This window comes from Mirounga leonina, unplaced genomic scaffold (genome assembly GCF_011800145.1).
Source record: "Mirounga leonina isolate KUSES-001 unplaced genomic scaffold, KU_Mleo_1.0 Mir_101664, whole genome shotgun sequence".
Taxonomy (NCBI): domain Eukaryota; kingdom Metazoa; phylum Chordata; class Mammalia; order Carnivora; family Phocidae; genus Mirounga; species Mirounga leonina.
Window position 1 is genome coordinate 4,389,515 of NW_023270175.1, and position 11,558 is coordinate 4,401,072.

Genomic DNA, 11,558 nt, shown 5'->3' on the forward strand with positions numbered 1-11,558 from the left:
CAAATTAAGACAGCTATGTCACATGGAAAAGGAAGAAAGAAAAAACGTGGTCTAGTGTGAGGCAAAGACAACGAACCCGACACTTCAGTGCTCCCCCTGTATCTGGGTCCTTTCATAGACTATGAATGGTTACTTCAACCTTTTTTCACCAGAATGGGCGCCGAACACCATCATGAGGCTGCCTAAGAAGAAAGGAGCCCGCAAATCTCATTTCAAGTCGCATGCATCGAATGATCAAGGTTGCATCATGTAATAGCTACATTCATATTCATAAGAATGTGTAGGACCTAGGTTCTAGGTCCTCTGCTTACCAGACCAGAAAGCTGAGGCTAAGTGACCATTCAACTTGATAAGATGGAAGCAGAATACATTTCAAAGCCTCAGATGTCTGGTCCATTGCTTGGTCTGCCGAAAAGACCTTTCTTCCCAGTGAGACCTAAAATATCAGGTAGGGATGATGAGAGGTGGAGGAAGAGTCCCCCAACCCGAAATGATGCCTGAGGCACAGGGTGGGCAGCCAGGTATTTGGAACAACTGAGAAGAAGAGTACTTTGAAAAAAAAAAGTAATTACCTGTTTTCCATCCAGAGTGTAGAGTTTTTTGACAACCCCGGTCTCCAGCTTGATGGCTTCAGTGATATCGGTGAGGACTTGCTCAAAAGAGTGGGCTGTCTTCTTGTTCAGAAGCACACGTACGGCCTTCCGAGGCTTCACTCCGCTGCGGATGATGGTCACCAGCTTGGGACGCACAAAGTCCTTGTTCTCTCTGGCCTGGGCACTATTGCTGCTAGCCAGGGACTGGGGGGCTTTCATATTGGCAGATGTCTTCACGTTGACAGACCAGTTGGGATTGACGTTCTTGGTGTACTCCACCTTTTTAAAGAAGTTGTCTGAGGAACAAACATAGCTTTCCCCTAAGGGAAGAAATAAGCGATAATCAGTTGAATAGCAGATATATGGACTCTTCTAACCAAACTAATGCACGCTGACCTTGGGGTTGGACTTTTGGAAATATGGTGATAATAACCAACTGTAGGCACAATTTCTAATTGGGCTCTCTAACAACTTGGCTCATTCAAATTCAAGAGCAAGTCATCAACTAAGCATTCTTCATTATAATGGCATAGCTAAGTTGACAAATCCTATAAAGCGAAGGGTTTCAAGGACAACGAACACATCTAAATATAATCTAACAAGCCGGGTTCTCAAGCTTCACAGGATTTTACTGCAATTGAAATGCTTACGTCAATTTCTTGGATGTTTGTTAATATCTAGGGGGCATTACTGGAGTGTTTTTAACATGTCTATTTCTTAATGTTCCTGTCCTGTTTCTGAACTCACAGCCCCCTTCCGTGGTTATAGTATAAACCAAGGAGAACTTTCAAAATGAATACAGTTTATTCCAAGTTAAAGTGACCCAAGTGTCCTTGCATATTGGGCATAGAGTACATACTTACCAAGAAACCAGACCGTCCTTTGCACGGAATATATGGCTAAGTAGTAGAATACTGAAATGTGGAATGTGTGTGTGTGGTGAATATATATATGTATGTGTATAATTGTGTCCTCAACCACTCACCCCCACACCCAAGTGGAAAAACTGTCTAAATAACTACATGCACACCCATGCACATGCACACATACCATGGCTCGTGTTTGCAAATCTAGCCGTTGCTTGAGAAATACTTTCCCCTGTTTCCACCACCCACCCCTCATCTTTCCATTTTCCTAAATGCTACACACTCGATCTGTGTGTTCAAGGTCATCCTCACAAGGGCTCACCCTTGGCTGCCACAAGTAATGAGGTGGAGATGTGAGAATACATTATACAACCAGATTTATGGATCGGAGGAATCTAGCATAATTTTCACATTTACCTTGGGCTAGAGGAAATGACTAATACAGCGGAAGAAACACAGGGGCCAGAGGCAAGGGGGCGTGGAGATTAGACACCTGGGATTAGAAGCTGGAGAAAAGAGGAAGAGAGGTAGCCTCAGCCCGGTTGGGAAGAGAGTGTTGGAAAAGGTTGCATTTGTTGCGTAAAACACATTAGCCTCAAGGTATACAGAAGTTCATCCAGAGGTCAAGCTGCAGAAAACTAGTGAGTTAATCAGGCTTAACTCATCAGTAATAACTCTCAATGAATAAGTCAACCCTGGCCAGGGCAAAGAAAGCATTAAACACAATTATAGTCTGATGGCTCTTCCTTTGGTCTTAGCAGGCGAACCACGCAGGGACATTCAGAAACACCCAGTTGATAATTCACTCCTTTTGCAAATATCGATTGCTTTGCTGTAGCACCAAATCTTTTAAGTCGTGTTAATTAATAAATTTCTCAGTTAGTGCGGAGAGAAGATTCAGTCAAAATCTCTAGGGCACTTTTGAGGACATTTATGTGTATGTGTGAAGGGGAAGGGTGAGGGGCTTCCAACACTGCCCTGAGTCCCAGAGGCTGTTAGTCTTCTGTCTTGACAGGGGGACCAAGGGATGGTTTGTAGGTGAACATGGGCATTCTCTCCCACTCGGTGCACACACACACACACACACACACACACCCAGGATGGAGTAGTCAAAGAACTCAGCCAAAAGAAACCCTAATTTCTCTGGCTCCCTTGCTGGCTAATCCAACCTAACCCAAGTGATTAGAGGCTAGGGTCTTTAGTTTGTGACTTAAAAGGGTGAAGGAGCCCTTTCAATTCCCCCATCTATTTACAGCCAATATCCCCCACGCCCTAGAGATGGCCCCTCGCCTTAGCACTCCACCAGATTCACGGGTACCTTCCAAGAGGTTAGTGCCTTTGAGTCAGATGTTTTCCATAACTTGTCAAGTACTTTAAAACTCTGACAACTGGTGGTGTAGAAATGTGTGAGGCTGTATATTTATGATTTCACTCATCTACAGTCTCCTCTGGAGAGTCAGCTGTGTAGCCCTATTAGGACTCTGGACTTATTTTGCTCCCATCTCTTAAACCTCTTAAGCCTCTGAACTATGAGTATGATTAACCACCCCCAGATGAAAATGAACATGATGGCAGACAGCTATAGTATCATATGGCACCAAGAACTTTCCAGAGGGCCCAGCTCTTGGCCAAATCTATGTTGAGCACCTTCCAACAGTACATTTTAGTCTCTCCACTCTCTCCTTTTGGCCCCAATACGGAGTAATGGAAAAAGAACAGCTGATGTGATGTCAGTCAGAATGGGGTCTCCAATACCTAGTTGTGTGTCCTTGGGTAAGTTACCTAACCTCCCCCGGCTTCAGTTGCTTGTCTGCAAAGTGGGAATGATAATAACAGTACCTACCTCATAAGGTGGGAGCGAGGCACAAATCAGATGGTGGATATAAAGTGCTGAGCCCAGAGCCTGATGCTTGGTAAGCATTTGATAAATTCTACCTCTCGTTATCATTAAAGCCCTAATCTGAAGGAATAGAGAGAGAACAAGAAAGAAAGAGCAAAGAGGAAAGGAGGAAGAGAGGGCTGAGAGAAAGGAGATGAAAAGAGGAAGAGCAAAGGCCCAAGGGAAGAAAAAAGAAAGAAGCAAGGGCAGCCATCTGGGAACTGAGCTACGATCATTACATCACATGACCACCGCCCAGGTCTCATGCCTCGAAGATAACGATTTCCTGCTGGTTAAGAGGAAGTGTCCAGTTGCTGAAAATGCCACGCGTGAAGCCACTTGCTGCCACTGCTGATGCACACTGAGGGCAGGATGTTTCGTAAGGCTTTATTTTGGGGGGAGCAGTTTTAGGTTCACCTAACAGCAAAATTAAGGGGAAGGTACAGACATTTCCCACACGACCCCTGTCTCCACATGGACATAGCCTCCCGAGTAAACAAACATCCCCTACCGGAGGGCAGGACATTTATGGCGGTTGAGGGCGGCAGCTTGCGGAGTCAGACAGACCTGAATTCAGTCCCAATCAGGCCTTTATGAGTGGTGTGACCTCAGGCAAATTACTTAATCTCGGAGTCTCAGCTTTTCCATCTATAAATTGAAGGTATTACACTAGGCAACATCTCAGTCCCCTTCCAGCCCTAAGGGTCTATAAGAAGGAATTTTCTTCTCTTTTCCATCCCCAGAAGGCTGTAGGAGGTAGAGTCGTTACGGTCATTAAATGTTAAAGAAATAGGTGCCCACTACTGAGGACTCGCCACTTGTACTACTGGAAAGACATCAAACGCGCTGCTTCTCTAGACCAAGGCTTCCTTGTTCAGATTTTGCAAACGTCTGCAACGTCTGCTGCCAGAGAGCTCGGTGCTTCCTGCACGCCCAGCTGCCTGGCACTTGGAGCTGGATGAGGTGTGTTGCACCTTTACACAGCTGTGTTCCCATCCTGTCGCAGCTTCCAGGGGCCATTGCCCACCCATTGAGAGCCTAGAAGGCAAGCTAGCTTCAGAGCCAAGCAAGGCAACGATTTGCTGGGGCTGACAATCTGCTTCAGGATGAGGGGGTAAGGAAATGAAGTCATGGAAGCACAGCTGAAAGAGCAGGAAGGGAGCAAGCTGTGGGTTCAAGACGATCTAATGTCCACCTCCCTTCACTTTCAGGAGGGCCCCATTTTCAAAAACATTACATGCATTCATGTTTCCTCGGCGCAGAAACACTTCTGTCTGGGCTTTCTCCGCTTTGCCAGGACTTCCTCACTCAAGAAGGAAAATATTAAATGATACTTTATTGTATCATCATATCTATTAATGATGCATCTCTCTCCCAGGTATCTTTAAATCCTTCTCTTTGGCGATGTGCCTGCTTTAGTAGCTGGGGGATAAATTAGTGAGAAGGTGGTCTCATCTCATCTCATCTCAAATGAGCTATGGCAAAGGAACTGGATCATAACTAGGGCTGCCATTCAACTCAGATTTTCCAACAAGACTGTCCCAGTTGGAAATATTCTGTCCTGTGGTCCATGTAATAATGCTCAAAACAATACTCCTAAGATTGATCTGGGTACTCACAAACAAGGAAGTGGGGAAAGAACTGGGCAGGAAGGGAAGGAGAATGACTTAGTGATGGAAGACTAAGCAAGACAAAAGGAAAAGTCACTGGTGGGTTTCATTCATTGACCCATTGGGAATATGACTAATACATATATGACCACAGCCTTCATGGCTTCACTAAGACTCTTTGTGTACCCAAGGATCTGTGGAAAGCTGACATAAATAACCTGATTTGGGCCCAAAACATTCCTCTTGTGACTTTCAGTATCTAGCAGACCATAGACTAGAGGTATTAGACAAGGAGTATCACAGGCCAGAGTGATTATTAACCCATTGTTTTTTATTTCATTTTATTTTAGTCTAAATATTTAACAAAGTGGCCATTTGGAAATAGTATGTTCTGTGCTCCATCATTCCTTTAAGATCTACAAAGCGAAAAAGCAAAAACAAAAAACAAGGCCTTCTACACCCCCAGGAACTCCCACCACTGTAGTTATCTGAAAGGGACCATCAAGATCACCTAATCTAGTATTTCTCAAGTTTAAGTGCTCATAAGAATCACCTGAGAAGATATATAAAAAGACAGATTCTAGGGCCCTAGCCCTAGAGATTATGATTCAATAGATCTGGAGTGTGACCCAGGAATTGATATTTTTCCAAATCTCTGAAAGTTTCTGAAAGGCAGCCAGGTTTGGGAACCTCTGGCCATCCCAACCCCTCACTAGCATCATCATTATTATTACTACTTTTTTTACATCATTAACAATAATACCGTGTAGCTGTAGTTTTACCTTGTCAATGTGTTTTTCTATCTATTATCTCATTATATCCTCTCAACCACCCTGATAGATAAAGAAGGCAGGTGTTACTAGTCTCTTTCTACAGATAAGAATATTACAACAGAGACACAAGATGTGGTCCATACATGCAATGGAACGTTATCCCTCCATGAAAAGGAACAAAGTGCTGAGACAAAGTACAACACAGATAACCCTTGAAAACATTTTTCTAAGGGAAAGAAGCCAGTCACAAAAGACATCACAGTGTATGATTCAGTTTATATAAAATGTCCATAATAGGCAAATATGTATAGACATAAAGTAGGTAAGTTGTTGCCTAGGGTTGGAGACAATGAGGGAAATGGGCAGTGACAGCTAATTGGTACAGGGTTCCTTTTTGGGGTGAATAAAATGATCTAAAATTAGATTATGATGATGGTTGTACCACTTGGTAAATTTTCTAAAAATCATTGAATTGTACACTTAAGTGGGTGATTTTTATGTTATGCAAATTATACCTTTAAATGGTTGTTTTTTTCAAAAATGCTGTTTTAAAAAAGAGAAAGTAATTCACAGTGATGATAAGGATAGACCTATGGTCATGTAGCTAACCGGCTATAAACTAGGACGACTCAACCGTCGTAGATACCCTTTACTGAGTGTTACTGTATGCCAGGCATAATAGTAACCACCTCATATCCATTGTCTTATTTAATCCTCAAAGCAGTTATTCCCACTTTACAGATGAAAAACTGAGGCTTGGGGAGTCTAACTGGTTTCCCCAAGGTCACACGAGCTAGCAGGTGGCAGATCTTGGATTGGCAACAAATCTGATTCCAAAGACTTCTTTTCCTGTGATAACTTTCTGCCTCTAAGACTAGAACCCACTGCCTCTCATTCTTCATCAGGGATCTTTCCAAACTTTTCCAGTGTGAAGTCTCTTGGGGAGCAATGTGTATGAATGTTTTTAATCTTTCATTCAACCTCTTCCAATGGTGAACGAAGTGAGGGCCTTCTGTCCTCCATTCCTAGAAGAGTAGTTTCAGAGGACAAAACAGGAGAGAAAAGACTTTTTCCTCTTTATCTTCCTTATCCCAGTGCCCTTTCCCATCTGACTCTGCAGCAGTGGGAAAACTGGACACATTTCTCAGCACTAGCCTGAGATACCCCAGAATTTCCTTGACTGCAGAGACAGTACTCAAGACTGGGAGGGGGTTGAGGCCCACTGCAGCTTGTGGTTGTAGATGATATATGAATAAATGCAACTGAACCTTATTTACATTCTACATACCCAGGAAGAACTACCATGCACCCAGGGGAGGAATCCAATCTAGCAGGACTCAAAAGGGTCAGGAGAGAGGGTGCAGTCTTCAAAATTATATTTATTATCTATTTTGAACTGAGATTATCACAAAACATACACACACACACACACACACACACATATCCAGGAAGAAAAATCAATATCAAGGGCTTGTCCTTGAGCAAGGTGTGTTAAAAAAATGGATTTGTGGGGGGAAATGTGTGCATGATACTTCTCTTATATCAGACACAAGAACATTTTAATTCCTACTCTGAATACAATGTCCCTGGGTTCAGAATTCTGCCCTGGCATCTGTCACGGTCTTTAAAAAATCACAGCTAGGGGAAATGAGGACACACTGGGTGATTCAAGGTGCTTTGTTTGTGACAATTATTCCAGAGACACCCCTCAAATTCACCCGAGATATGGATTGCACGGTGACAAAAGACACACACCGTATCAATTACTCTGTTGGACAGCTCCCTCAACCTCACTCCAAGTCCTTCCAGTTTGCCCTTACTCTCCTTCAAGACATGGGCTAGGATAGTCAATCCTTCAATGTGCAGAAAAAGCCTAGGATTAACCTCTGCCTGGCCATCCAGCACATGATCCAATAGTCTAAGCCTTCTCAGCGTTGCTTTTCAAGGTCAGCTATGTGGAAAAACCTCAGACTTGAACCCTGAGACCCAGATCCAGTAGCCGTAGGGACACTGTCGCTTATAAGGAACTGGCCCCAAATCAGTTGACCTGACTTGAGAAACAGCAGCAATGTGCAAGAACATGGTCTCGTGCAAGGGAAGCCCTCATGCTCCTTTGTCTAAGAGCACAAGAAACCTAGAAGCAGCGAAGCGGAGGCGGGGCCCTCCCACACCAAGTCATTTAATGTGCTGATTCCCATTCCCTGTTGGCTGTTTCATAATTTGGTTTCCCGAGAGATTTGCCTGCTCTAAACTCACCTGTGCTCAGGGAATGGAAGGGGGGAGGAGGGAGGGCTAGAGAGTTGGGGAGAGGCCAGGGGGAGGGCCATTTGTATTATCAGTTGGTTACATGTTATAGCCATTTAAAGATGGGCATAGGGAGGCATCCACAACATGAGTGACTCGACACAGTAAAATATTAAGCACCTGTCCCAAGATCTATTTTCTAAATAACCACACACACACACACACACAAAATGCGTCGTGGATGAGCAGGCTTTGGTAAGAGCTGAGACTTCCCTTATTTTTTAGTGGGTACACAGGTTGTTGGGTTCTCAGCAACCTCATCACAACATTCAATTGTAAAACCGAAGTCTAGAGAGGCTTTAAAGGGATTTAGGTACAGTGAGTCAGTTCCTATTCTAATAGGAAGAGTCTTTATTAAAATACCAGACATACCTCCAGCTTTCTTTGGTATTTCTCACAATGACCTCAGCCTTAGGGACACACCCTGGAGTGGGCTTTTTAGAAGCGACAGCTGAGCAGTGACCACTTACCTAAAAGTATAATCCTTTGTGAATAGGACCAGGAAGTCCTGCTTTTAGGGGGCGTATTTCCATGCGTTGCAATGCACAAGCAGTCCAAAGGATATTTGGCTATCTTTCTGTGAACCCGACCGAAGTTCCTTCCTCATTTTACAGTCCTAATGAGTTCGTGGTCTGCCTCAATAATGCTACTTAGAATTAATTATGAACAAGATCTAGAGTAAATGACACAATTGAGATTTTCCTTTGTATACCCTGGCAGATAAGCACAATGCATTGTCCCCACCATCCACGCTTCAACGCCAGCAGAGGCTAAAGGCCGAGTAGGATAATGGCTAATGGCCCCGTCAATGCCTATGGACTCAGCAGTCGCAGCATCAACCTGGCGTTCTGACAAATCCATTCCCGAATCTTTTTTTCAGGGTACTCCAAGAGATGTAAGCACGGCCAAGGATGCCACCTCCCACCAAGAGCCACCACCCTTGCATTACCTTCCTCCAGTTCATCCATGCTTCCGATTTTCCTGGATCCATCAATGGTGTAAATGTAACGCACTCCCTGAGGCAGGTTGATGTTGTCAGACAGAGATCGAGTCAGGTCAGCCAGCAAGGCGTCGAAGCTGCGAAAACGGTCAGAGGACACAGCGTACACAATCCCCTTGAAGTAGCGGTCCCCATTGCGGTAGAAACGTACCTTCTTGGCTTTCTTCTCATTGCTCAGTGCCTGCAAGGTTCTGGTTCGGTAGAAGCTACAATGGGCACTGTGAGTGGGGCTGGGCAGCCCATTCATTCGTGAGCCTCGCATGTTCCTGGATGTCTTATCTCTTTCGTCAAAATGTCCAAAATCAAGTTCCATATTTTGGTGGAACCTCAGAGACCTGAGTGTGGGACAAGGGGCGGGGGTGGAAAGAGGCAAAGAAAAAGGGGGAGGGAGGAAGGAAAAAAAAAAAGAAAGGAATTCAAATATTAGCCAGATCCAGTTCTTCAATCTGCTGCTTGTAGAAAGAACTGGTTGAAAAAAGCCCGTGACCCATCTGCTGCTTGCCCCTGACCTGCAGGAATATTGATCTTAATAGAGAAGAAGGAGGGGCTGGGGGGGGTGCTGGTGTTGGCGGGGGTGGGGTAAGAGATAGGGAGGGAGGCACTCTGGGCACTGTTCCAAACAGGGGAGAGGGAGGGATTTTGAAATCGCTTGAAATCCTGGGACTTCTTGACAGTGGCTCCTATCAAATTGTAACTTCGGGCTAAATACATTAAAACTGGCATCTGTTTCCTCACACATGTGCCCACATGACTAACAGTTGTAAATGAATCCTTAGCCTGACAGAATCCCCTTGAAGAGAATAGAAGGCGCTGGCTGAGGTTAGCATCTCCAGTTTAGGAGGCAATCTTTGTGCTTCAGTAAAATGACGACGGGAGGGGAAGGTTTTCCATTTTATTCCAAACCCCCTTTCCTACTCTAATGTGTGCCTCCCCTCCCCCCCCAATAAACCAGAATTCTCCTTTAAAGGGACAGCCTCCAGAGAATAGCTAGTGTCTTTGTGCTATTCATCAAACCCTTTCCCCACCAAGCTGGTGCAGCTATCCGACAATCATAAGAAATAAGCTGGAAAAAAAAGGATTAGAAAAATCAGTTATTTAACAAGTTATTAGCTCTGCTTTCCCCCTGGTACCATTTGGTCACAAAATCCTTTTCTTTCTTTCTTCTTTTTTTTTTTAATATGTGCTTTATCCCTCCCCAACGAGGCAGCCCCACCCCTTAATGGAATAATTTAATTGTTGAAAGATTCCCCAATGAGTCCCTGGAAAGCATATGGGACCTTTCGAAACAAGCACACCTTTCATTGTTCTGGATTTCTACCCTGACCGAAGGGGCATTTTGCCCCTCACAACAGCAATTCACCCCCAAACTTGTCTATTGCCCAGGTGCATTAGCTGAGGCAAAAGATGGGTCATTTGTCAGATTTGTTTTTTCCTCTTCTGCTGAACAAGAAAGAAAGAAAGAAAGGAAGGAAGGAAGGAAGGAAGGAAGGAAGGAAGGAAGGAAGGAAGGAAGGAAGGAAGGAAGAGGAAGGAAGGAAAGAAGAAGGGAGGAAGGAAGGGAGGGAGGAAAAAAGGAGAGAAATCAAAACATGAAACCAAACACAACAGAAGCCTCGAGCATTAGCAAAGGTAGTGACCACAGCCTAGGAACCCAACTATTAACATGCATCTCACAGATGGGGATAAAAAGACTCAGAGCCAGCAGGGCTCAGCTGCTACACACTGCCACATCGAGATATTTGCAAGGGACCAGGAGGACAGGAGATAAAGGAAGACTGGTGCCTAGGAGGCTTGCCAGGCTCTATCCCCCTTTTCCTCCAATGTCACCATGACCTGTGCTGAGCTCAGCATTGTCTCCGTCAGGCAACCTGCAGGGGTGAGAGACCCCACTTCCTCAAGACGAGTAGCAAGCATTTCCCCAGGCATGCCAGTAACATTTGGCTTTGCTTTAGGATCACGGGTGGTATTATTCTAAATCAACAACACAGTGAAAACAAATGAACATCAAACTCACTTTTCCAAAGGAAAATCCCAGGTAGAGGCTTAGGAAAAAATCCGATAGAATAAGGCAAAATAAAATTTAAGAAAAAAAAAGGAGAAGGAGAGAAAGGGAGAGAGGGTTAGAGCAAGTGTGTTGCCTTGTGCTTTTCCCGCTTGGCATCTGTTACATTCTGCCTGAAAATCACCGAAAGCCCCACTCACCGGTTTTCTGCTGGTTGGGTGGAGATGCTGAGAGAAAGAAAACCAATCTCTCTATGCCTTTGTTGTCTGAGCTCCAAGCAAGAAATTCCTGCCAGGGTGGATAGATGCCTTCTAGGTCCTAGTGCCTTGTCCAGCTTCTCCCCTATAACTCAGGCTTAGTGAATCCCCCCAACTCCTAAGATTAATTACATGCTTTTTTTTTTTCAATTCTCAGGCTGCATTAACAGCTAGGAAGGTTTAATTTATAACCGACAGGAAATTGCAGGGTAGCAAAAAGATTGCAGAGGCAAGTGCAGAATGTTCTAATGAGCAATGTGCTAGCCCCCCCACA

At 44.5% G+C, this 11,558-nt stretch overlaps 1 protein-coding gene across 1 annotated transcript in view; it reads right to left on the minus strand.

The window, feature by feature from the left end:
* Positions 1-11,245, minus strand: part of DCX (doublecortin) — a 101,355-nt gene extending 90,110 nt beyond the window's left edge. The window contains exons 1-3 of the mRNA XM_035006035.1: positions 11,228-11,245; positions 8,975-9,360; positions 573-913 (exon numbers count right to left, since the gene is read on the minus strand). Coding sequence (XP_034861926.1) covers positions 573-913; positions 8,975-9,338 — 705 coding nt within the window. The 5' untranslated portion in view covers positions 9,339-9,360; positions 11,228-11,245. The remainder of the gene's footprint in view (positions 1-572; positions 914-8,974; positions 9,361-11,227) is intronic.
* Positions 11,246-11,558: the final 313 nt, after the last annotated feature.